This window comes from Bombina bombina, chromosome 6 (genome assembly GCF_027579735.1).
Source record: "Bombina bombina isolate aBomBom1 chromosome 6, aBomBom1.pri, whole genome shotgun sequence".
Lineage (NCBI taxonomy): Eukaryota > Metazoa > Chordata > Amphibia > Anura > Bombinatoridae > Bombina > Bombina bombina.
In genome coordinates, this window is record NC_069504.1 from 744640511 (window position 1) to 744668160 (window position 27650).

At 39.6% G+C, this 27650-nt stretch overlaps 1 protein-coding gene across 1 annotated transcript in view; it reads right to left on the reverse strand.

Annotated features, from left to right (window-relative positions):
* Window positions 1–20570, reverse strand: part of PLAT (plasminogen activator, tissue type) — an 87441-nt gene extending 66871 nt beyond the window's left edge. Inside the window, exons 1-3 of the mRNA XM_053718000.1 lie at window positions 20531–20570; window positions 17373–17439; window positions 4929–5015 (exon numbers count right to left, since the gene is read on the reverse strand). Coding sequence (XP_053573975.1) covers window positions 4929–5015; window positions 17373–17439; window positions 20531–20553 — 177 coding nt within the window. The 5' untranslated portion in view covers window positions 20554–20570. The remainder of the gene's footprint in view (window positions 1–4928; window positions 5016–17372; window positions 17440–20530) is intronic.
* Between the last annotated feature and the right edge of the window lie 7080 nt (window positions 20571–27650).

Sequence of the window (27650 nt, forward strand, 5' to 3'; positions counted from 1 at the left end):
CTTTGTTCTCTTGGTCTTCATTGTTAAAGAGTAATCATAGGTGAGCTCAGGGGCGTGATCCGATAAAGATCGTAGTTTGCGGCGCAAGCGAGGGAACCCCCGCCGCCCGTAGTTTCAGCTCGCAACTCGAGCTATCCTATATACGGCGCCGTCAGAGGCTAAAGTGCCGTAAGTCTGACAAGCAAGCGATGTCCAGAAATCTGCGTAAGTACACATTTCTGGAGTCGCCAGTGACTTACGGCACTTTAGAAACTGCCGGCGCCTACAAAACCTGACTAAAGTTATTAAATCTCCCATACTGTCTAACACGCCTCTTATACATAGCCCGACACGTCTAACCCTCTATCCGCTATCCCCCCTCACTATCCTAACAATAAAAAATTTATTAACCCCTAAAACGCTGCTCCCAGACCCCGCCGCCACCTAATAAAGTTATTAACCCCTAAACCGCCGCACCCGGACCCCGCCGCCAGCTATATTAAATCTATAACCCCCTAATGTGAGCCCCTACCCCGCTGCCGTCTACCTTACCTACCCCCTAAAGTGAGCCCCTACCCCGCCGCCATCTACCTTACCTACCCCCTAAAGTGAGCCCCTTACATCGCCGCCATCTACCTTACCTACCCCCTAAAGTGAGCCCCTTACACCGCCGCCATCTACCTTACCTACCCCCTAAAGTGAGCCCCTTACACCGCCGCCATCTATTTTATAAATATTAACCCCTAATCTAATCCCCCTACACCGCCGCCAGCTATATTAACCCTAATTATATTAGGGTTAATATAGTCAATATAGTTATTATATTATATATATTAACTATATTAACCCTAATTATATGAGGGTTAATATAGTTAATATAGTTATTATATTATATATATATTAAGTATAATAACCCTATCTAACTCTAACATCCCTAACTAAATTCTTATTAAAATAGATCTAATTAATATTAATATTATTAATTAAAATATTCCTATTTAAATCTAAATACTTACCTATAAAATAAACCCTAAGATAGCTACAATGTAATTAATAATTACATTGTAGCTATTTTAGGGTTTATATTTATTTTACAGGTAACTTGGTATTTATTTTAACTAGGTACAATAGCTATTAAATAGTTAATAACTATTTAATAGCTACCTAGTTAAAATAATTACAAATTTACCTGTAAAATAAATCCTAACCTAAGTTACAAATACACCTACACTATCAATAAATTAAATAAACTACAAATATCTAAACTAAAATACAATAAACTAAACTAAACTAAATTACAAAAAAAACAAACACTAAATTACAAAAAATAAAAAAAAATATTACAAGATTTTTAAGCTAATTACACCTATTCTAAGCCCCCTAATAAAATAATAAAGCCCCCCAAAATAAAAAAAAATCCCTACCCTATTCTAAATTTAAAAAGTTCACAGCTCTTTTACCTTACCAGCCCTTAAAAGGGCCTTTTGCGGGGCATGCCCCAAAGAAAACAGCTCTTTTGCCTGTAAAAAAAAAACACAATACCACCCCCCAACATTACAACCCACCACCCACATACCCCTATTCTAAACCCACCCAAACCCCCTTAAAAAAAACTAACACTACCCCCCTGAAGATCTCCCTACCTTGTCTTCACCCAGCCGGGCAGAACTCTTCATCCGATCCGGGCGATGTCCAATCAAGCGGCAGAGAAGTCTTCTTCCAACCGGGCGATGTCTTCAATCAAGCGGCAGTGAAGTCTTCTTCCATCCGGGCGATGTCTTCAAGCAAGCGGCAGTGAAGTCTTCTTCCATCCGGGCGATGTCTTCAATCAAGCGGCAGTGAAGTCTTCTTCCATCCGGCGATGTCTTCAAGCAAAGCGGCATCTTCAATCTTCTTTCTTCGCTCCTCCGCCGCGAAGCATCCATCCGGCACGAAGACTGAACGAGGAATGAGGTACCTTTAAATGACATCATCCAAGATGGCGTCCGTCGAATTCCGATTGGCTGATAGGATTCTATCAGCCAATCGGAATTAAGGTAGAAAAATCTGATTGGCTGATTGAATCAGCCAATCAGATTCAAGTTCAATCCGATTGGCTGAACCAATCAGTTTTTTTTAAGGGGGGTTTGGGTGGGTTTAGAATAGGGGTATGTGGGTGGTGGGTTGTAATGTTGGGGGGTGGTATTGTGTGTTTTTTTAAAGGCAAAAGAGCTGTTTTCTTTGGGGCATGCCCCGCAAAAGGCCCTTTTAAGGGCTAGTAAGGTAAAAGAGCTGTGAACTTTTTTAATTTAGAATAGGGTAGGGAATTTTTTTTATTTTGGGGGGCTTTATTATTTTATTAGGGGGCTTAGAATAGGTGTAATTAGCTTAAAAATCTTGTAATTTTTTTTATTTTTTGTAATTTAGTGTTTGTTTTTTTTTGTAATTTAGTTTAGTTTAGTTTATTGTATTTTAGTTTAGATATTTGTAGTTTATTTAATTTATTGATAGTGTAGGTGTATTTGTAACTTAGGTTAGGATTTATTTTACAGGTAAATTGGTAATTATTTTAACTAGGTAGCTATTAAATAGTTATTAACTATTTAATAGCTATTGTACCTAGTTAAAATAAATACCAAGTTACCTGTAAAATAAATATAAACCCTAAAATAGCTACAATGTAATTATTAATTACATTGTAGCTATCTTAGGGTTTATTTATAGGTAAGTATTTAGATTTAAATAGGAATATTTTAATTAATAATATTAATATTAATTAGATCTATTTTAATAAGAATTTAGTTAGGGATGTTAGAGTTAGATAGGGTTATTATACTTAATATATATAATATAATAACGATATTAACTATATTAACCCTAATATAATTAGGGTTAATATAGTTAATATATATAATATAATAACTATATTAACTATATTAACCCTAATATAATTAGGGTTAATATAGTTAATATAGCTGGCGGCGGTGTAGGGGGATTAGATTAGGGGTTAATATTTATAAAATGGATGGCGGCGGTGTAAGGGGCTCACTTTAGGGGGTAGGTAAGGTAGATGGCGGCGGTGTAAGGGGCTCACTTTAGGGGGTAGGTAAGGTAGATGGTGGCGGTGTAAGGGGCTCACTTTAGGGGGTTGGTAAGGTAGATGGCGGCGGGGTAGGAGCTCACTTTAAGGGGTAGGTAAGGTAGATGGCGGCGGGGTAGGAGCTCACTTTAGGGGGTAGGTAAGGTAGATGGCGGCGGGGTAGGGGCTCACTTTAGGGGGTATGTAATGTAGCTGGCGACGGTGTAGGGGGATCACATTAGGGGGTTATACTTTTAATGTAGGTGGCGGCGGGGTCCGGGAGCGGCGGTTTAGGGGTTAAATACTTTATTAGGGATTGAGGCGGGGGATTGCGGTTGACAGGTAGATAGACATTGCGCATGTGTTAGGTGTTAGGTTTTATTTAGCAGGTAGTTTAGGGAGTTACGGGGCTCCAATAGACAGAGTAAGGCTTACTACGGCTGCATTTTGTGGCGAGGTGAAAATGGAGTAAGATTTTAGTAAGTCCTTACTCTGTATATTGGATACCAAACTGCGCTGGTTTGGTATACATGCCTATGGCCCAAAAAACTACGGGCAAAGGCAGAAATATACGAGCGTAACTTCTAGGTTACGTTGTATATAGGATACCAAACCAGCGCAAATTTCAGCGTCGCCGGCTTTTGCGGGCGACGCTGCATATCGGATCGGGCCCCTGGAGTGTACCTGTCTAGCCATATGGCAGCAGTGTTTGCAACAATGTTTAGAGCAATTTTATACATTGTTGAAAAAATGCTGCCGCACAATGCTACAGACATGCACTATCCTAAGCGCCTATCTATTTTTATGAATTAATCCTTTTTGTTTTTTTTAACTTGATTTAAAATACTGCAAAATCTAATACACTTTCATTGTAAGAATTCAAACACTGTGTATAAGGTATCATTAATTAACATTGCATTATTTGTTTATATATATATATAGTATTTGCAAATTCTCTGAATTTGTAAAATAAAGTAACTATATAAAAGCTGAATACAGTTTGCAAAATCTAAAATTTGTGTTAATTTTTAAATACGGCTCAGAAGTTTGAAACATGTTTCTATCTAAGTGATCAAAAAGAAAAAGAAAAACAACTTTACTTTTTTTACGGACATTAAATGATGTGTTACACTGTGTCCTAGAACCTGGTTTCTCAACAGCCGGGCCGTGGCCCAGTACCGGGCCGTGATAGCCCTGCTGGTGGGCCCTGACCTGTCATGCCCCCACTGCACACTCTTACCCCACTGCAAACCAGGTGCAAGGAACACTGTCTCACACTGACCGAAATGTATTAAATGGTATGCAAATGTACATGGTAGCCGTCCTGCCCCCAACTGGCCCCTCATCCTACAGAGCCAGGACCCCCAACATTAAGGGCCAGAGAAAGGACACCCAACCTCCAGGGCCAAACCCCACACTCCATGGCCCTCACAGTGACAGACCCCTGCCAGGGCCCCCACTAAACCCACACTTATTTGCTTAGTTACTGATAGGGCAACTGAAAACTCCAGCTTAAGGAATGCACCAAGATCCGTGGAGATACCATTTTTGGGCCCCCTACTTGTTGGTCCCTCGGCCCAGGTCCTATTTGCCTGGCTGATCAGTCCGCCCCTGCTGCTCACTATATATATATATATATATATATATATAAATATGTGTGTGTGTGTGTATATATATATATATATATATATATATATATAAAAATAAACTACTGGGCCCCGGACATGTCTAGCTAAAATTTACCGGGCCTTGAGGTCACTTTGGTTGAGAACCACTGTCCTAGAATGACTTCATAGCTCTATTATAAATTTTGGAGAAATATCAGTAGAAATTTGTGGAGTTTAGGTGGACATTTGATGTAATGCCCATTCTCCCCAACTGGCCTTCTCACCTCATGACTAGAAGCAACAAAACCACCGATGATGAGAAAGAAAATAATCCTCATTGCACAATGGCCAGGAACATACATGGTTACCTTCTGGAGTAAAAAAAAAAGCAGAAGTTAAGAAAAATGTTAAACCACAGAAAAATAATTCAGATGTTGAACTATCTAATCTTGTCACTGTCCCTTCTGTTCAGGATCACATAATGTAAAAGGAATTATATGCAAAGAAACAAATATGTAATATGATCCATTTATCCAATAACAGATGTCTGATATCAATTTGTACCTTCAGAAAGAATCATTAAAGGGGAGGTTTAAAGTAATTTTTATTTTGACAATTACAAAAGACATTCATAAAAAATAGTTTTACAAGCCTTTTAAAAGCATTTAAATCTATTTTGTTAGTAAAATGTGCATGGCTTTATAGCCATTTAGGTACAGGTGTAAACAAGCTCCTGTATATATCAACCAATCAACACGCAGCATGTAGAAATGTAATGGGTTCTGTATTCCACGTACTGCACTTGAGCCTCTGGGGGTGGGGGTGGAAATGCTACAATATTCAGAATAAAATTACAGGAAATTAAGGCAAAATAGGAACTTTGCAATGCACTTTGATTAATTATACATAATTGAACATTTTGGGCAAGATTACAAGTGGAACGCTAATTAACGTTCCTGCTTGAGTGTTAACTGCACTAGAAGTAAGCTTTTTGCATGCATATTTATTGTGAGTTGAAAGTAAACTGTTTTCGCTCGCACGCTAACCCGTCTGTAAATACATAAATACACATATAAATACATATGTACACACATATACGTATTTATACATCTTTACATCTTACTTTTTATAAATTAACAGGCACTGCTTTGGAAATAAGTAGAGGAGAAGGGTTTGCGCCGAGCCGACTTTTTGCAATTGCTGCGTCTCCCTTGCTTGAGACCAGTTTTATCAACCTTCAGTGAGCTACGGGTGATCCGGGTCCAACAGGTGAAGTGGTCTGTGATTGGAGTCCTGAAAACCACGTGCACCGGCTCCTGGGTGTGTCTGTCGGGCGACTCTGAACAGTCCCGATCTGCTTCAATAGGCACAGTACGTGTGCCGCTTCACTTGTGAGTATATCCTGAACGGGGGGGGGGGGGTAACGTTGGGTATCCTGGTCTTTTGCCCCTACGATACTGTTTTATGGTTGGCGCCTCTCTTGTCTCTTCTTCTTATGTTGCTACCCACTTCACATATATTTTCTGGTGTCCTGTCGATAAATAGCTACCTTCCTCGACCTGTGCATGCTCACAATTACGTAATCGCACGCTACATATGTTTGAAAGGAATGAGATTATGTAACGAATAGCATGCGCAGATGCAGGTAGCAAATCTCAACAAGGGAAAAACAACTGCATTCTCGCAGATCCCACTCAGCAGACTATGTTGCCAGCTGATTGGCTGTAACTGCTGGTGAATCCTGCATCTCCGCTATCATTTTTTTTTATTACTCCGCCAGGGAGGTTCACTTGGGGTGGATGACAGAAGATCGGCAGAGACCCTCTGGCATCCACCACATGTGAACCTTAGGGATTGAGGTTTGGCAGCAGATCAGTTCCCTTGTCTAGATTTGCTACCTGCATCTGTGCTTGCTATTCGTTACAAAATCACATTCCTTTCAAACATGTGGAATACAATTACATAATTGTGAGCATGCACAAGTCCAGGTAGCAAATCTCGACAAGGTAGTTATTTTTGACAGAACACCAGCACTCCTTTCATTAGCATCTATAGGTGCATGAGGTGCACAATACACAATATCTCATCAACAAAATAGAACCACTAGCAAAATGAACAAAAAGAATTACAACCAAAACTATTATAAAGCATGCTTGAAAAATGGTTTATGTCAGGGCTCTTCGAACCACGGGTCGGGACCCAGTACTGGGTCGCAACACCAGGTTTATTGGGTCGTGACTTGTGTGTGTTGTAGGACAGTGTGTTTGGTGTGTGTTGTAGGAGAGAGTGTGTGTGTTGTATGAGAGTGTGCGAGTGTGTGTTGTGTGTTGCATGAGAGTGTGCGCGTGTGGAGTGTGTGTTGTGTGTTGCATGAGAGTGTGCGCGTGTGGAGTGTGTGTTGTATGAGGGTGCATGTGGTGGGTATGTTGTATGAGAGTGTGTGTGTGGTGGGTGTGTTGTATGAGTGTGTGTGTGTGTGTGGTGGGTGTGTTGTATGAGAGTGTGTGGTCAGTATGTTGTATGAGAGTGTGAGTGTGTGTATGCGGGGTGTGTGTGGTGTATGAGAGTGGGTGTGTGTGGTCTATGAGAGAGGGGGTGTGTGTGGTGTATGAGAGAGGGTGTGTGTGGTGTATTAGATAGGGTGTGTGTGGTGTATGAGAGAGGGTGTGTGTGGTGTATAAGAGTGTGGGTGTGGTGGGTATGGTGTGTGTGGTGTGATGTAAGAGTGTGTGTATGGGGTTTGTGTGTTGTATAAGAGTGTGTGTGTGTGGTGTATAAGAGAGTGTGTGTTGTATGAGAGTGTGTGTTATCACCTTTTACAACACTATCAAGTTTGACTACAATCAAGAATAAATTATGCACACATTTCAGTCACTTGCAGCTATCTAGCATCAGACATTTTCAGATGAAGCATAAACATAGGGTTGTGAATGTGTGTGGTATCATGGCACTGGGTCTTGGGGAAAAAAGTTTGAAGAACCCTGGTTTATGTAAATGTTTGTATATTGTATAAATTAACAATGCAGTTGTGAAGTACTAAACTTAAGCCTACCTAAGTATGCTCTTCAACATAGGATACCAAGGGAACAAGGAATATTTCATAATAGAACTGTATTTTATTAATAGCTTGCTGAGTTGAACTCATGAAAGTTTAATTTTGATTAACTTCTTACTATTTCTGTTCATTCTTGGCAACCCCATACAGCCAATCATAACTAATACTCTCAATAGCGAGTTCACGCTAATGGTGACATCACTAGGCGTAAGTCCGTTAAAAAGGAAGTGTTTTTTAGCTACATCGCCAAAATCTATGATTTTAGGATTATTTTACTTTTTTCATTCTAACATTTCTTGTAGTTGACCCTAAGAAGCCCCTTCCTCTGTCTGTGACCTCTGGAATTGTTTATGAATATTCTCTAAATCGAAGTTACACATGACAGAAACAATTTTCTGTCTGTGGTTTGGCAACATTTTAAGCTTATTCATCACTTGAATTGAGACAGACTCTCTAACATACATTCTATTACTCTACCCCCCCCCCCCCCCCCGAGGATATACAATAATCTTTTGTTTATACTCCGTGATCAAAAACGTACTGAAACGACTTAATACACTGGCATTAAAGACTCCTTATTATCAAGTATAAAAAGGTGCAGTTGTAATATGGTGTGATGCAAACTTTGCAGGTTACCAGTAGTAATGGTATGAAGGGTCACAGGAGTCCAAATTAAAATTGCATCATTCAGATAGTTTGTTCAATTTTAAAATACTTTCCAGTTTCCTTCAATTATCAAATTTACCTCTTTCTCTTGGTATCCTTTGTTGTAAATTTCCTTTCCATGAAAGCATACTAATGCAGCATCAGGAGCGAGCGGGATGTGTCTTAAAGGGATATGAACCCCAAATAGTTTTTTTTGTTCAGATAGATCATGCAATTTTAAGCAACTTTCTAATTTAATGCTAATTTAAATCTTCATTCTCTTGGTATCTTTATTTAAAAAGTAGGAATGTAAGCTACCGGACAATTTTTGATTCAGCAACTGGGTAGCGCTTGCTTATTGGTGGCTAAAAGTCAACATTAAACTTTTATGATTCAGAGGGGGGTAGTTATCAAGCTGTCTACTTTTCTGGCTTCGCCGGCCCAATACGTCCGCCTAAGCTCGCCTACCTTCGCCGCCGCGGACCTTGAATACGTTCGCCTAAGTTATCAAATAAAGCTGTCAAAAAGCCGCGGGGCGATGAGCAGCGGACTGTGAGAGTTATCACTCATCCGATCTCGCTGCCCTTCGGCTTTTTCCCAGCTTTATTGCTAGCCTGTCACTAAGCACTCACACTAAACTACACTGTTCTACCCCCTATACCGGCGCCCCCGGAGCCCCCCGCAACGAAATAAAGTTATTAACCCCTAAACCGCCGCTCCTAGACCCTGCCGCAAGTCTTATAAATGTATTAACCCCTAAACCACCGCTCCTAGACCCCGCCGCAAGTCTTATAAATGTATTAACCCCTAAACCGCCGCTCCCGGACACCGCTGCCACCTACATTATACCTAGTAACCCCTATCCTGCCCCCCTATACCGTCGCCCTCTATTATAAAATTATTAACCCCTATCCTGCTGATCCTGCACCTCTCCGCAACTAAATAAATAGTTTAACCCCTAAACCGCCGCTCCATGAACCCGCCGCAACCTATATTAAACCTATTAACCCCTATCCTGCCCCCCCCTACACCGTCGCCACCTATAATAAATTTATTAACCCCTATCCTGCCCCCCACTACGCCGCCGCCACTGTAATAAAATTATTAACCCCTAAACCTAAGTCTAACCCTAACCATAACGCCCCCCTAACTTAAATATTAATTAAATAAATCTAAATAAATTAACTCTTATTAACTAAATGAATCCTATTTAAAACTAAATACTTACTTATAAAATAAACCCTAATATAGCTACAATATAAATAATAATTATATTCTAGCTATCTTAGGATTTATTTTTATTTTACAGGTACCTTTCAATTTATTTTAACTAGGTACAATAGCTATTAAATAGTTATTAACTATTTAATAGCTTACCTAGCTAAAATAAAGAGAAATGTACCTGTGAAATAAATCCTAACCTAAGTTACAATTACACCTAACACTACACTATACTTTAATAAATTATTCCTATTTAAAAATAAATACTTACCTGTAAAATAAACCCTAAGATAGCTACAATGTAATTAATAATTATATTATAGCTATCTTAGGATTTATATTTATTTTACAGGTAACTTTGTATTTATTTTAGCTAGTTAGAATAGTTATTAAATAGTTATTAACTATTTAATAACTACCTAGCTAAAAGAAATACAAAATTACCTGTAAAATAAATCCTAACTTAAGTTACAATTAAACCTAATACTACACTATCATTAAATTAACTAAATAAACTACCTACAAATAACTACAATTAAATACAATTACATAAACTAACTAAAGTACAAAAAATAAAAAAAGCTAAGTTACAAAAAATAAAAAAATAAGTAACAAACATGTTAAAAATATTACAACAATTTTAAGCTACTTACACCTAATCTAAGCCCCCTAATAAAATAACAAACCCCCCCAAAATAAAAAAAAAACCCTACCCTATTCTAAATTAAATAAATTTCAAAGCTCTTTTACCTTACCAGCCCTTAAAAGGGCCATTTGTGGGGGCATGCCCCAAAAAGTTCAGCTCTTTTGCCTGTAAAAGAAAAATACAACCCCCCCAACATTAAAACCCACCACCCACATACCCCTAATCTAACCCAAACCCCCCTTACAAAAACCTAACACTAATCCCCTGAAGATCATCCTACCTTGAGTCGTCTTCACTCAGCCGAGCCACCGATGGAACTGAAGAGGACATCCGGAGCGGAAGAAGTTAATCCTCCAAGCGGCGCTGAAGAAATCTTCCATCCGATGAAGTCATCATCCAGGCGGCGCTGAAGAAGTCTTCGATCCAGCCGATGTCATCTTCAAAGAGGCGCTGAAGAGGTCTTCTATCCGGGCGAAGTCATCTTCCAAGCCGGGTCTTGAATCTTCCTTCCGCCGACGCGGAACCACCTTCTTCACCGACGGACTACGACGAATGACGGCTCCTTTAAGGGACGTCATCCAAGATGGCGTCCCCTCAATTCCGATTGGCTGATAGGATTCTATCAGCCAATCGGAATTAAGGTAGGAAAATCTGATTGGCTGATGGAATCAGCCAATCAGATTCAAGTTCAATCCGATTGGCTGATCCAATCAGCCAATCAGATTGAGCTCGCATTCTATTGGCTGATCGGAACAGCCAATAGAATGCGAGCTCAATCTGATTGGCTGATTCCATCAGCCAATCAGATTTTTCCTACCTTAATTCCGATTGGCTGATAGAATCCTATCAGCCAATCGGAATTGAGGGGACGCCATCTTGGATGACGTCCCTTAAAGGAGCCGTCATTCGTCGTAGTCCGTCGGTGAAGAAGGTGGTTCCGCGTCGGCGGAAGGAAGATTCAAGACCCGGCTTGGAAGATGACTTCGCCTGTATAGAAGACCTCTTCAGCGCCTCTTTGAAGATGACATCGGCTGGATCGAAGACTTCTTCAGCGCCGCCTGGATGATGACTTCATCGGATGGAAGATTTCTTCAGCGCCGCTTGGAGGATTAACTTCTTCCGCTCCGGATGTCCTCTTCAGTTCCATCGGTGGCTCGGCTGAGTGAAGACGACTCAAGGTAGGATGATCTTCAGGGGATTAGTGTTAGGTTTTTGTAAGGGGGGTTTGGGTTAGATTAGGGGTATGTGGGTGGTGGGTTTTAATGTTGGGGGGGGGTTGTATTTTTCTTTTACAGGCAAAAGAGCTGAACTTTTTGGGGCATGCCCCCACAAATGGCCCTTTTAAGGGCTGGTAAGGTAAAAGAGCTTTGAAATTTATTTAATTTAGAATAGGGTAGGGATTTTTTTATTTTGGGGGGGTTTGTTATTTTATTAGGGGGCTTAGATTAGGTGTAAGTAGCTTAAAATTGTTGTAATATTTTTAATTTTTTATTTTTTGTAACTTAGCTTTTTTTATTTTTTGTACTTTAGTTAGTTTATGTAATTGTATTTAATTGTAGTTATTTGTAGGTAGTTTATTTAGTTAATTTAATGATAGTGTAGTATTAGGTTTAATTGTAACTTAGGTTAGGATTTATTTTACAGGTAATTTTGTATTTCTTTTAGCTAGGTAGTTATTAAATAGTTAATAACTATTTAATAACTATTCTAACTAGCTAAAATAAATACAAAGTTACCTGTAAAATAAATATAAATCCTAAGATAGCTATAATATAATTATTATTTATATTGTAGCTATATTAGGGTTTATTTTAAAGGTAAGTATTTAGTTTTAAATAGGATTCATTTAGTTAATAAGAGTTAATTTATTTAGATTTATTTAATTAATATTTAAGTTAGGGGGGCGTTAGGGTTAGGGTTAGACTTAGGTTTAGGGGTTAATAATTTTATTACAGTGGCGGCGGCGTAGTGGGGGGCAGGATAGGGGTTAATAAATTTATTATAGGGGGCGACGGTGTAGGGGAGGCAGGATAGGGGTTAATAAATTTATTATAGGTGGCGACGGTGTAGGGGGGGCAGGATAGGGGTTAATACATTTAATATAGGTTGCGGCGGGTTCAGGGAGCGGCGGTTTAGGGGTTAATACATTTATTATAGTTGCGGTGGGCTCCGGGAGCGGCGGTTTAGGGGTTAATATGTATAGAGTAGCTTGCGGTGGGCTCCGGGAGCGGCGGTTTAGGGGTTAATATGTATAGAGTAGCTTGCGGTGGGCTCCGGGAGCGGCGGTTTAGGGGGTAATAACTTTATTTAGTTGTGGCGGTGTAGGGGGGGCAGATTAGTGGTGTTTAGACTCGGGGTACATGTTAGGGTGTTAGGTGTAGACAGCTCCCATAGAAATCAATGGGATGTCTGTCAGCAGCGAACTTGTACTTTCGCTATGGTCAGACTCCCATTGATTCCTATGGGATCCGCCGCCTCCAGGCTGGCGCTTTGAAAACCAGGTACGCTGGGCCGTAAAAGTGCCGAGCGTACCTGCTAGTTTTTTGATAGCTAGCAAAAGTAGTGAGATTGTGCCGCACTTGTGTGCGGAACATCTGGAGTGACGTAAGAATCGATCTGTGTCGGACTGAGTCCGGCGGATCGATGCTTACGTCACAAAATTCTACTTTTGCCGGTCTCGAGCCTTTGATAACTAAGGCGTATCAGCCTCGCCACAAATACGCTGCGGAATTCCAGCGTATTTGAGGTTGACGGCTTGATAACTACCCCCCAGAGTATGCACTTTTTAAGAGACTTTTCAATTTTACTTATTTCCAAATTTACTTTGTTCACTAAGTATTCTTTGTTGAAAAAACATACCTAGGGAAGCTTAGGAGCAGCAATGCACTACTTGGAGCTAGCTGCTGTTTGGTAACTACACACATATGCCTCATGTCATTGGATAACCAGATGTTTTTAGCCTACTCTGAGTAGTGCATTGTTGCAATGGAATTGACTTTAACTTTGAGTTTAACACCCTTTTTAGAGGTTAAACACGCCGGGGTTGATTACAACCATTTAGAACAACTTATCTAATGATTTTAAACAGAAAAACACAATTAGGCCTCTATTTAACAAAGTCTGGTGGACCTGATCCGACATTGCGGATCAGGTCCGCCAGACCTCGCTGAATGCGGAGAGCAATACGCTCTCCGTATTCAGCATTGCACCAGCAGCTCACAAGAACTGCTGGTGCAACGCCGCCCCCTGCAGACTCGCAGCCAATGGGCCGCCAGCAGGGAGGTGTCAATCAACCCGATCGGGTTGATTTCCGGCGATGTCTGTCCGCCTGCTCAGAGCAGCGGTCTTTGTAACTGCTGTTTCTGGCGAGTCTAAAGACTCGCCAGAAATACGGGCCCACAAGCTCACTACGGAGCTTGTTAAATGGGCGCCAATTAGTCTATTGAGACTTTTGTAGATAAATCATTTGATAAGCTTTTCTACAGGAATATGATTGATTGCATAGATTATGTTTATTGAGCTATTATAACTAACACCTTTTCTTTTTGCAGTTTATGTCCCTTTTAATATTGGAATGTGTAACAATGCTGTACATCTTGCTAAAGCATTCATCTTTTGAAGTTTGTTTATAATGTAGTAAGTACATTTTTATTAAAGGGATATTGAATTATTTGTTTATAAAATTATAGTATATATCATCAATTAAGTCTAAAAGCAATTTAACTGTCACTGTTAGCACAATGAGTACGTTTTTACTGTTCCAGAGCACATCTTGGAAAAAACAAAACTACTGATTTCTACTTCTTCACCTTTGATTGTGGCTAATTAGGGCAAACTGTAATAAGTTTTCAGCACTGCTTTAAAGGGGCATTAAACACTTTGAGATGGTAATATAAAATGATAAATCGTGTGTATATATATATATATATATATATATATATATAAAATGGATACAATTGGGATGATTGACACCCCCTGCTAGCGGCCGATTGGCCGCGAATGTGCAGGGGGGGCATTGCACAAGCATTTCATGAGAAATGCTTGTGCAATGATACATGCCGACAGCGTATGCAGTCGGCATTTATCGTTGTGCGGTGGACATGATCCGCTACGCGGATCACGTCCGCCCGCACAATGATAAATCGTCCCCTAAAACGTTACTTATTTTGTCAATATTTAAACAGCTAATGAAAGTTTAAAAAATACATCTACATATTGCTCTCAGACTAATCTTTTCTTTGAATGCATCATTCTATCTAGTATGTTTAATGTCCCTTTAAGAGGAAGTGGCACAACCACAATTTTCCAAGGCATTTTTAAGCAAAAACAGAAAAACATAAAGATGGTAAATTGCAATGTTGTTTCATTTTCATCAATGTCATATTTTATTAGGCATTTAACTTTGAATTTACTATCCCTTTAAAGGGATACTAAACCCAATTTTTTTCTTTCATTATTCAGATAGAGCATGCAATTTTAAGGAACTTTCTAATTTACTCCTATTATCAAAGTTTCTTCCGTCTCTTGCTATCTTTATTTGAAAAAGCATGAATGAAAGGTTAGGAGCCGGCCCATTTTTGGTTAAGCACCTGGGTTGCACTTTCTGATTGGCTTGCTACATTTAGCTACCAATTAGCAAGTGCTACCCAGGAGCTGAACAAAATATGGGAACAAAGCAAAATTCATAATAGGAGTAAATTATAAAGTTGCTTAAAATTGTATGCTCTATCTGAATCATGAAAGAAAAAAAAAGGGTTTAGTATCCCTTTAATACACATTTGTAAAATGTGCTTCCCTGTGAGTAAAAATAAATCTACAGTTCTGATTTGGAAGCTACATTGTAACCTATGGTTAGGATATCTCCTCCTAATAGAAGGAAGAAGCCGAAAAGCTGACTGTTTATCCCTGAGAATCTTCAGGAAGGAATTTTATAGTGATACAAGTAAATAGTGTATGATCATTTTCCAGAAGGCTATCCAAACCCTAGTTTACATCCAGGCAGTGGGGCATATGTGTCAATGTGCGAGCCGACATGATACAAAGTAGCGTATCATGTCCGCTGCACATCGATTTATCATTGCATGATGTCCGCTGCACATCGATACGCTGTCGGCATTTATCATTGCACCAGTAGTTCTTGTGAACTGCTGGTGCAATGCTGCCCCCTGCAGATTTGCGGCCGCTAGAAGGGGGTGTCAATTAACCCAATCGTATTCGATCGGGCTGATTTCTGTCCGCCGCCTCAGAGCAGGTGGACAAGTTATGGAGCAGCGATCTTTAGACCACTGCTTCATAACTTCTGTTTCTGGCGAGCTTGAAGGCTCACGCGGAAACAGGGGCATCAATCTCCATACGGAGCTTAATAAATATGCCCCAGTGTCTAAACTTGTCCTGCATTCAGAAAGTCAGTAAATAATATATAGGGTATCTGGAAATAATGTTCCAACTGGAAATCTTGGGGATGTAGTGCGGTCCCTCGAAAAAGCTTAAAGGGACATGAAACCCCAAAATGTTCTTTCAAGATCCAGAAAAACATAGAGCATAGAGTTTATTTCTATTATACATTTTGCTTCATTCTTTTGGTATCCCTTATTAAAGGAACAGCAATGCACTACTGTTTGCTAGCTGAGCACATAGGGTAAACTAATAACAGGCATATATTTGCAGCCACCAATCAGCTCCTACCACCCACATCCTAAGCCTAACTAGGTAGGCTTTTCAACCAAGGATACCAAAAGAAACAAAGCAAATTTGATAATAGAAGTAAAAAAAAAAAAAAAAAGCCCAAAGATTTTGTGTGATTTCTCGCCATGCTGATAACTTTTTGATCAGATTTGAATTTCTCCACTCAAGCAAGATGATCTAAAATGATCCATTAGTGCTATGAATACTTCTAAAAGTGAGGGGAAGAGAAATGTCTGTTTAACTATAAATGAATTACAGGTAAATTGCACTAAAAACAGTGTAATTGGCTAAGTATGTGCTTCTAAAAAATGTTGGTTTACAGTAAGGTGTTGCCTGTCACATTTGCTCTCTGCTGCTAGATTTTTCAATTCTAGTGAGCATCATTAATGTCTATGGTTCAGCACCTTTTCTTAGATAATTCTATGAAGTCTGTCTAGATATTTCTCGGTATGCTGACAAATTTGAGATCCAGCCCTTTACAGATAGATTGTTGTGAGCGATAAATGTTAAAGGTTAGGGGTTAAAGTTACAGATTAGGGTTTGCGGCTAGAGGTTAGAGACAGTTTAAAGCGTTAACACATTCTAGCCTGCCCTGTTAGTCTGCAGCTAAGAGAACACTTTATAGTGAATATGAATTTCAATGCCCCTTAGAATTAATCAGACCCTGCGCCTCTGTGTTTAACCCTGCAAAGTAGTAGTATCATTCCAGCAGTGCTCTGTGGGTCTCAAGCAGAATTTGAACCAATCAACAACATAAGTCACACAGCAGGGTGGTGCTTTTCTCTTTGTGGGGTTTAAACACTATCAGGCCCATTTATCAAGCTCCGTATGGAGCTTGAAGGGCCGTGTTTCTGGCGAGTCTTCAGACTCGCCAGAAACACAAGTTATGAAGCAGCGGTCTAAAGACCGCTGCTTCATAACCCTGTCCGCCTGCTCTGAGCAGGCGGACAGGAACCGCCGGAAATCAACCCGATCGAATACGATCGGGTTGATTGACAGCTCCCTGCTGGCGGCCGATTGGCCGCGAGTCAGCAGGGGGCGGCGTTGCACCAGCAGCTCTTGTGAGCTGCTGGTGCAATGTTAAATGTGGAGAGCGTATTGCTCTCCGCATTTAGCGAGGTCTTGCGGACCTGATCCGCAGTGTCGGATCAGGTCCGCAAGCCCTTTGATAAATGGGCCCCATAGAGGTTCAGAGTCACTAGTCTTAAAATGAAATTAGAGCATTTAACAATAATAACAATAACAAATTAGAGGATTACATTTTTCAACAATAATGGTCCACAAAAAAATAAAATTGAAAACTGCTGTTCTAACTTTTATGCAGTTAATAGGTCCAAAATTACCCAAACCTGTTGTTTTTTTTATATATATATATATATATATATATATATATATATATATATATATATATATATATATATATATATATATATATAATGCACTTACTGGTATCACGAGTTCAAGAGATCCACGTACCTTGTTTCTTCTTGATAGAGTGTTCTCCAAATGCGGGCTTTGTGTTTTCTCTGCACACTTGAAGCAGCTGCAGAGAGATGAGGCGAGAGTTGAGAGTGTAGCATTGCTGAAGAGTTAGTCAGCAGTGAGCCAGAAAGAGAGTTAAGGGAGATACAGAGTGGGTGGGGGTTATGGGGGAGGAGAGAGAGTAAAGAGATGATGATCGGGACTTTCAGTGCACGCTGGGTAAGTGTTTGGATAAACAGTGACGCTGAATAATGAAGAAAGAGTAAAAGGAAACAAATTGGGTGAAAGAAAAAGAGAGATATTTATATAGAGGTTAAAGGAACAATCTAGTCAAAATTAAACTTTCATGATTCAGATAGAGCATGGAATTTTAAGCAATTTTCTAATTTACTCCTATTATGATTTTTTTTCGTTCTCTTGGTATCTTTATTTGAAAAGTAGGAATGTAAGATTAGGAGCTGGTCCATTTATGGTTCAGCACCTGGGTAGTGCTTGCTGATTGGTGGCTAAACGTAGCCACTAATCGGCAAGCGCTACCGAGATGTGGAACCAAAAAATGGCCTGGCTCCTAAGCGTAAATTCTTGCTTTTTCAAATAAAGATAGCAAGAGAACGAAGAAAAAATGATAATAGGAGTAAATTAGAAAGCTGCTTAAAATTGCATGCTCTATCTGAATCATGAAAGTTTAATTTTGAACAGACAATTCCTTTAATATAGCAATGTTGGTCCTATAGGGTTTTGATCATAGTTCAATAAAAGAACAAGTACCTCTGAACGTTAGAATGTCACAAAATGAGACTGTGACCTTGGAGGATATGGATATGGGCGTAAGTGTTGGCAATTTGGGATGTGTATCAGTAGTTGCCAGCATATTTGAGGGTCACCCTAAAGAGGACATTGTTAGTTGGTAGTTGCAATCTACTGAAAGATTTCTGTAGTGTATCTTGCAAGATTAGAGCAGTCAGAAGACTAAAGGCTCCTATTAAAATGTATAGGGAACTGCGGCTAAAATGAAAGAAACAAATCTATACAACTTTAGGGACAATTTAGACCACATCTTTGAAATACGCCTATATTAGCAAAAATGTTTTCTAATAAAAACTATCCATATGCCACTTGCACCAGCAGATTGAGCCTTTCAATATCGCCAAAAAGGTGCATTTCTTTAAGAAAAAATTAAACCAAAAATATTTATTTCATAAATCAGACAGCACATACAATTTTAAACAAATTCCAAAATAGTTTATTATCAAATGTGATTCATTCTCTTGGTATCCTTTGTTGAAGGAATAGCAATGTACTACTGTATGCTAGATGAACACATTGGATGATCCAGCAGTGAATTGGTTCTCCAAACCCTACCTAGTTATGCTGTTCAACAAAAGATGCAAAACTAACAAAGTAATTACATAATAGAAGTAAATTGGAAAGTTGTTTAAAATCGCATGCTTCATCTAAATCATATAATTCTTTCTTTACTGTAACTTTAAACTTCCAGTGAAGTGAACACTAGAGGGCACATTATGTGCTAATGGAAGATTAAATCCAGTGATTTGTAAGAAACAGATCATGCCTGGAAGTTACATAGCACTGAAGATGTGGAATCAGTAAGGAGGAATCTTACTGACGTATTCTAAATAAAACTTGTCCAAATTAAGGGAGTCATAATATGACAAAGCAGGTACCCTCTATTCACACACAGTCATTTTAACTCACTCTGAAACTTTGTAACCTGGTTCATATATATGCATTATACAAACAGTCTTTGTGCTTTATTTTTTTTATGTTTAACATGTATGTATGATATATATATATATATATATATATATATATATATATATATATATATATATATATACACACAGTATATATAAACTATAGTCAGTATACATTTATTTAAATTGGGAATATGTGTGTGTGGAGAGAGAGAGAGAGAGAGAGAGAGAGAGAGAGAGAGAGAGAGAGAGTTCATCACGCTCCCAGTAGTGCATTGCTGCTCCTTCAATAAAAGATACCAAGAGATTGAAACAAAATTCAAAATAGAAGTAAACTGCAAAGTTGTTTTAAATGGTATGCTCTATCTGAGTCATGAAATAGTACCAACTGCACCTTTAAAATATTTTACATTTGAGACTATAGCAAGTTGGCAGGGGAAGAGTATACAACTGGAAATTCAAACCTTTGATTCTAAAGTAGGATATAAGTTACATACAAGTTGGTAGTTTGTGGATAACCATCTTGCCCTTTTTTTTTTTTTTTTAAATGACTTGAAACAAATTGGGCAAAAGGTCTCCATTGCCTAAGCTCATTACAAATTTGAAGCAGAAAGAAGTGAGGTCCAGTCTATGAGGTTAAATCACTTCAGTTTACAAGTGTTGTTCATTATTCAGACAAAGAATACCACTTAAAACAAGTTTACAATTTACTTCTATTATCAAATTTGCTTTGTTCTCTTGTTATTCTTTGTTGAAGAGATATCTAGGTAGCAAACACATATCTGGCGCACTACATGACAGGAAATAGTGCTGCCATCTAGTGCTCTTGCTAATGTATAACATTGTTGCAAAACTGCTGCCATATAGTACTGAAGATACATGCTCACTACTGAACCTACCTACCTGCTATTCAACAAAGGATAACAAGAAAACTAAGAACATTTAAGTATAGAAGTAAATTGGAAAGTTGTTTAAAAATGTATGCTCTGTCTGAATCATGAAATTATTTTTTGGGGGTTTATATCCCTTTAATTGTGAAAAATATAGATTGTGGGATCAAGAGTGGGGGGGCGGCTAAAGTAGGGCTTTTATGGTGAGCATTGTTTGACCCCTATCTACCATTGTGACCAGTCAGCGATGTATAGTCCAGTATTTTTGTGGAGGACAACTGGCAAAAATATTTACAAGCACATGCATAAAATGCAGTAACTAAATGTATCCATGCACTAAAAACACACATTTTCAGTTAGATGTACATTTTTCATATATCAAGAAATAAATTCATGTAAAAATAAGTGTGTGCATCACTGTTCCAAATATACATAATCAAAAATAAAACAAATATGATTCTAAACATGTGCTACATGACTTTAATAGTCTGTTTATACAGTTAGGCAGAATTAGTTGATTTTATGATGCCCATAACAGATAGAATACCTGCAAATTCCTGTTTCCTGCATTGCCAGTCAAATGTAATGATGTGTTTTTGTGGTTTTATGGAGTATAAACAGTAGTCTCTGCTGTGTGTAACTTTCTCCCACGTGTGATTAAACTTGTGGAGGGGAGAGATAGCTCTTATCTCCCTCCTAGTAACCATGTCACCCCACACAGAAACAAGCATAACACTTCACAGAGACAAAATATAATTCTTCCGTTTATAAAATGACTGGTCGTTCCAGTGAAGAGATATCATGAAGACCAAACTGCTTTTATACTAACGTGTTGCATAAAAATGAATAGAGATTGAAGAGCTGTACTAAAGAAATACATAGCAGGAATTATTTATTAATGTGCGTTATTCATTTATTAATGGCACAGAAAGCATCAGTGTAATTATGTGCTAATATAATACATACTGGCATTAAATGTTGACTTGTTGATAGTAGCATCTCCCTAATTATTATTATTATTATTATTATCAGGTATTTGTAGAGCGCCAACAGATTCCACAGCGCTGTAAACATAGTCGGTGTACAGGATAGCTTTTGTAGGGGTCAAGTTGGTAGAGGGCCCTGCCGAGAGTTTCACTGTTGTAGTCAGCTCTTATGAAGCGATCTGTAAACAGCTGGGCCCATAGGCTTACAATCTAAGGGGTTCAAGGGGAAAGCAATGGCGTTAGGAAAGGTTAGTGTTGGTTGTATGCATCCCTGAATAGTAGAGTTTTTAGGGAGTGCTTGAAGCTGTTAAAACTAGGGGAGAGTCTTATGGAGCGAGGCAGGGAATTCCACAAAATGGGGGCCAGTCTGGAGAAGTCCTGTAAACGTGAATGTGAGGAAGTAACAAGAGAGGAGGAGAGGAGGAGATCCTGAGCTGATCGAAGGGGATGGGAGGGAGAGTATCTAGAGACAAGTTCTGAGATGTAGGGGGAGCAGTTCAGTTGAAAGCTTTATATGTCAGGGTGAGGATTTTATGTTTAATCCTAGAGGCAAGAGGAAGCCAGTGAAGGGATTGGCAGAGAGGTGCAGCAGATGAAGAGCGACGAGTAAGGAAGATGAGCCTGGCAGAGGCATTCATAATGGATTGTAAAGGAGCTATGCGGCAGCTAGGTAGACCAGAGAGGACGGAATTGCAGTAGTCGAGGTGGGAAAGGATGAGAGAGTGGATTAAAATCTTGGTTGTATCTTGTGTAAGGAAATGTCTAATTTTAGCAATGTTTTTAAGGTGGAAGCGGCAAGCTTTAGCCAAGGACTGGATGTGAGGAGTGAAGGAAAGATCTGAGTCAAGTGTGACCCCAAGACATTGGGCGAGCGGGGTAGGGGTAATGATGGAATTATCAACAGTTATAGAAATTTTGGGGGTGGAGACATTGGAAGAAGGGGGAAAATAAGGAGTTCAGTTTTGGAGAGATTTAGCTTAAGGTAGTGAGAGGACATCCAAGATGAGATGTGAGAAAGACAGTTAGTGACATTCTTTCCTATGGCATAGGGAGTTCACAATGTCATTCCAATTACTAGTGGGATATTCAACTCCTGGCCAGCAGGAGGAGGCAAAGAGCACCCCAGCAAAGCTGTTAAGTGTAACTTCCCTTACCCATAATCCCCAGTCATTCTCTTTGCCTTTGTCAATGGAGGATGTGCGGAGTTGGTGTCTAAAGATATTTAATCCTTTTAATGAGTACTTTTCCCTGCAAGCAAGGATTGGGGTCTAGCTGTGTCCACATCAATCTCTTTAGTAAGAGTAGTTGTGGCTTTTAGCAGTTAGAAGGTGGCGAGGTAGTCTTTGCTTTACTTCTAACATTTTGCTACCCCTTTGTAGAAATCCAGGGTTGGTTACACTGTTCTTTCTTTTACTACAGGTCCATGACAGGGAGCGGAGTACCTGTCACACCTAAGTAGCTGTTATCTGCCCTGCAGCTGGATCCAGGTAAGTGCTTTTGCCTTCTAGGTACTGAAGGACAGCACTTTTGAGGTTATCCCTCATATGGATTACTTTTGGGACTTAGTTATCCTTATTGTTAATGTTAAATATGTGGGCATCCTTTCTGGCACTTTACAGGCACACTATATATGAGAGACTGTAAGAGAGACCAAACTTGGCAGCAGGGTTTGTGTTAAGGACCTGAGGGTGTTTATTTTAACTTTATTTTCCTTTAGCTTAACTTCTAGTGAGTTAGGGGCTAAAAGACTTTATTAAGTATTCTAGTCAGCATCTTATTGGTGTGATGCCCTGTCTGATCTGATATCTGAAGAGACAACAATAGAGGAGATCCAAGATAGGATCAAAGCTCTTAAGATGGACAATACCTTTATCTGCGATGCCAACATGCAGGTAATTAGACTGGGAGCTAAGATATCGAGCTTCATTGTTCTAGCTCGTAGAGCTCTGTAGTTAAAATCTTGATCGGCTTATGCATCTTGAAAAGGCCAAGCTTTTGGCTTTACCTTATAAAGGTAAAACTATTTTTGGTCCTGGTCTGGCGGAAATCATTTCCGAAATTACAGGTGGAAAGGGATCTTTCCTACCTCAGGACAAGAAGAATAGACCTAAAGGTCGACAGAATTCAAAATGTTGTTTCTTTCACAACTTTAAAGGACAGAAGTCTTCCTCCTCTTCTTCCAAACCAGAGCAATCCAGGACCTCTTGGAAGTCCAGTCAGCCTTGGAATAAGGGGAAGCAAAACAAGAAACCTTCCACAGATTCAAAATCAGCATGAAGGGTCCGGCTCCGGTCTAATTTTGGATCAAGTGGGAGGCAGGCTTTCTCTTTTTCAGCAAGCTTGGATACGCGATGTCCCAGATCCGTTGGCTGTGGACATAGTATCCCAGGGTTACAGAATGGGATTCAAGTCCTGCCATTCAAGGGGCAGGTTTCTCCTGTCAAGACTATCTTCAAACTAAGTAAAGAGGGAGGCCTTCTTAAACTGTGTAAAGGACGTATCCTCCCTGCGAGTAATTGTTCCAGTTCCTGCAGAAGAACAGGGACAAGGATTCTTTTCAAATCTCTTTGTGGTTCCCAAAACAAGGGAGCTTTCCGTCCCATCTTAGACATAAAGTGCCTCAACAAATTCCTCAGGGTTCTGTCCTTCAAAATGGAAACTATTCATTCCATTCTTCCCTTGGTTCAGGAAGGTCAGTTCATGACGACCGTAGACCTGAAGGACGCGTATCTTCATGTTCCCATTCACAGGGATCATCACCAGTTTCTAAGGTCTGCCTTTTTGGACAAACATTTCCAGTTTGTTGCACTTCTGTTTGATCTGACCACGGCTGCCAGAATATTCACAAAGGTTCTGGGGGCTCTTTTGGCAGTAGTCAGATCGCAGGGAATTGCTGTGGCGCCTTACCTAGACGACATCTTGGTTCGGGCGTCACCTTTTCAACTAGCAAAATCTCATACAGAGATGTTGTTGTCTTTTCTACGTTTCCACGGATGGAAAGTGAATCAGGAAAAGAGTTCCCTTGTTCCAGCTACAAGGGTGTGTTTCTTAGGGACAATCATAGATTCCCTGTCCATGAAAATCTTCCTGGCCAAACTTCTTTCTTCGTGTCTTTGTCACCAGTCTGCTATTTGTCCATCAGTGGCTCAATGCATGGAGGTGATTGGTCTGATGGTGGCTTCAATGGACATCATTCCTTTTGCTCGGTTCCATCTGAGACTTCTGCAACTATGCATGCTCAGTCAGTGGAACAGAGACCATTCAGATTTATTGCTGAGGATAGATCTGGATCCCCTAACAAGAGACTCTCTCTCGTGGTGGATTTCACAGGAAAACCTGGCTCGGGGCACTTGCTTCCTGAGACCTTCCTGGGTGATTGTGACTATGGATGCCAGCCTATTAGGCTGGGGTGCAGTTTGGGGTTCTCTAAAAGCTCAGGGTCTGTGGACTCAGGAGGAGTCTTCTCTTCCCATAAACATCTTGGAGTTGAGAGCAATCTTCAATGCCTTGGTAACTTGGCCTAAATTATCTTTAGTCCGGTTTAACAGATTCCAATCGGACATCATCACCCTAGTGGCTTACATCAACCACCAGGGAGGAACTCTGAGTTTCTTGGCTATGAAAGAGATGACTCACATTCTGCAGTGGGCGGAAGCTCACGATTGTCTCCTATTTGCCATCCACATTCCAGGAGTGGATAACTGGTAGGCGGATTTTCTGAGCAGACAGACTTTTCTTCCATCTGGAAATGTTTTCTCAGATAACCCTCAGGTGGGGGGTTCCAGAGTTGGATCTGATGGCGTCTCGTCAAAATGCTAAGGTTCCAAAGTACGGTTCAAGGTCAAGAGATCCTCAGGCAGCTATAATAGATGCTCTAGCGGTCCCCTGGATCTTCTCTCTGGCATACCTGTTTCCTTCGTTTGCTCTCCTTTCATGAGTTATTGCTTGTATCAAACAGGAGAGAGCATCTGTAATTCTAATAGCTCCTGCATGGCCTCGCAGGATCTGGTTCGTGGATCTGGTAAGGATGTCCTCTCTTCCTCCTTGGAGGTTACCTCTGAGGAAGGACCTTCTAATTCAGGGTCCATTCCTCCATCCAAACCTGGATTCTCTGAAGCTGACTGCTTGGAGATTAAACGCCTAGTTCTGTCTAGACATGGTTTTTCTGAAGCGGTCATTGATTCTATGCTTCATGCCCGCAAACCTGTTACTTGCAAGATTTACCATAAGGTATGGTATAAATATCTTTATTGGTGCAAATCTAAGGGTTTCTCCTGGAGCCGGACTGAGGATTACCCATATTTTATCTTTTGTTCAGGGTGGCCTGGAGAAAAGTTTGTCAGTCAGTACTCTGAAAGGTCAGATTTCTGCACAGTCTATTCTTTTGCAAAAACGTCTGGCAGATTTGCCAGATGTTCCAGCTTTTGTTCAGGCAATGGTCAGAATCAGGTCTGTGTTAAAACCTGTTGCTCCACCCTGGAGCTTTAATCTTGTTCTTAAAGTTTAGCAGCAGGATCCGTTTGAGCCGATGCATGTTGTTGATATAAAATTGTTATCTTGGAATGTTTTGTTTCTTCTTGCTATTTCTTCCGCTGGCAGAATTTCTGAGCTTTCAGCTGTGCAGTGTGATTCCACGTACCTTATTTTTCATGCAGATAAGGCGGTCCTTCGTACTAAATTGGGTTTTCTCCCTAAGGTGGTGTTGAATTGAAACATTAATCAGGAAATTGTTGTTCCTTCTTTTTGTCCTAATCCTTCTTCTCATAAGGAACGTCTTTTGCATAACTTGGATGTTGTGTCTGCTCTAAAATTTTACCTACAAGCTACTAAAGATTTTCGGCAATCTTCTTCCCTGTTTGTGGTTTTCTCTGGAAAGCGTAAGGGTCAGAAGGCCACTTCTACTACCCTTTCCCTCTGGTTAAGAAGTATGATTTGTTTTGCTTATGAGACAGCAGGACAGCAGCCTCTTGAGAGAATTACTGCTCATTCCACTAGGGCTGTCTCTTCATCTTGGGCTTTCAAAAATGAAGCTTCTATGGAACAGATTTGCAAGGCGGCAACATGGCCCTCTTTGCATACTTTTTCCAGATTCTACAAATTTGATACTTTTGTCTCGGATGAGGCCTTTTTTGGGAGAAAGTTTCTTCAAGCGGTGGTGCTTTCTGTTTAGGTCCTCCTACCTTGTTCTCCCTCCCTTTTCATTCTGTGTCCTCTAGCTTGGGTATTAGTTCCCACTAGTAATTGGAATGACGTTGTGGACTCTCCATGCCATAGAAAAGAAAACACAATTTATGCTTACCTGATAAATGTCTTTCTTTCTGGGCATGGAGAGTCCACGACCCCGCCCTCTTTTTAAATTATAATTCAGAAGGTTTTTTTTAGTAAACCTCAGGCACCTCTATACCCTTGTGTTTTTTCTTTTTCCATTTTCCTTTAGCTGAATGACTGGGGATTATGGGTAAGGGACGTAACACTTAACAGCTTGCTGGGGTGCTCTTTGTCTCTTCCTGCTGGCCAGGAGTTGAATATCCCACTAGTAATTGGAATGACGTTGTGGACTCTCCATGCCCGGAAAGAAAGAAATTTTTCAGGTAAGCATAAATTTTGTTTTTGCTCTTTTTTTTTCTCCTTGTTATTACATGATAGTGCATTATAGCTTGGGAATATAGCAGGACATTTTGACATCTTATACACTCCATACATGGACTAGATATGTATGAAAGACACAAGGGTCTAGATTACATTTAATCGTCTGCTTGTTGCACTGTTCCATTCTGTTGTTTTTTTTCAATATTTATTTATTTTTTGCATTGTAAATAAATTTAAAAAAACACACATTTTGCTATCCACTATATCTAAGCAAAATAATTCTTAAGATACCCACTCCCTTTCTGCTCTACCATATGCTAATTGTAGTGGACAAATGAATGGTGCAAAGGTATCAAGAATAAAAAAAAATGCTGCTATTGCCTCTTTAAAGGGATGTAAAGCAGTCTGTTTCATTGTAATACAAAGCACCAAGTAATGAGTTATACTTAACAGGAATCCTTGCAGTATGTATTATTCATCATTTTAAAAGGAAGTAAAAAAAAATGTAAAAGGGACTATTACTTCCTGTCACAACCCCACAAAGGAGCTGTTGCTGTGGTCTCTACATGAGGGTAAAGGAGCAGCTTTTCCTTTGAAATGTTGCTAGGAGACATCTATAATAACTGAAGTCTGTTTATTGCCCCTGCTTAGTAAAGGACTTTTGGTGCAAAATTATGTGACAATAGAACCTAAGTTTTTTTTTTTTTTTTTTAAATGTCTGCTCTTTTATCCAGCTGCAGGCAGTGAATTTCTAAGTACTCATTTGGCAAGAAAACAAGTTGTTTGCTGTTTTTAACACAATCTTTGCTTTAACATTTTATTTATTTTTAATTCATGAATACAGTTTCTAATCCTTTTCAAAAGTTTAATGACCATCATACATAGGGAGGGAAATGGTGGTTCTATAAGGTTTTATGATTTATCTTCTTTTTTCTTTTTATTCAGGCATAATCGGAAAGCATAACTAAGAAGCTTAAGCAATGGACGCAATGTGTGGGATCCCCAAACCACCATCATTAGATTCTGTCTTCAACATCTATGTCAATGTTTAATCTAACTTGATTGTATGTATTGTTATTGCACCTGCATGCC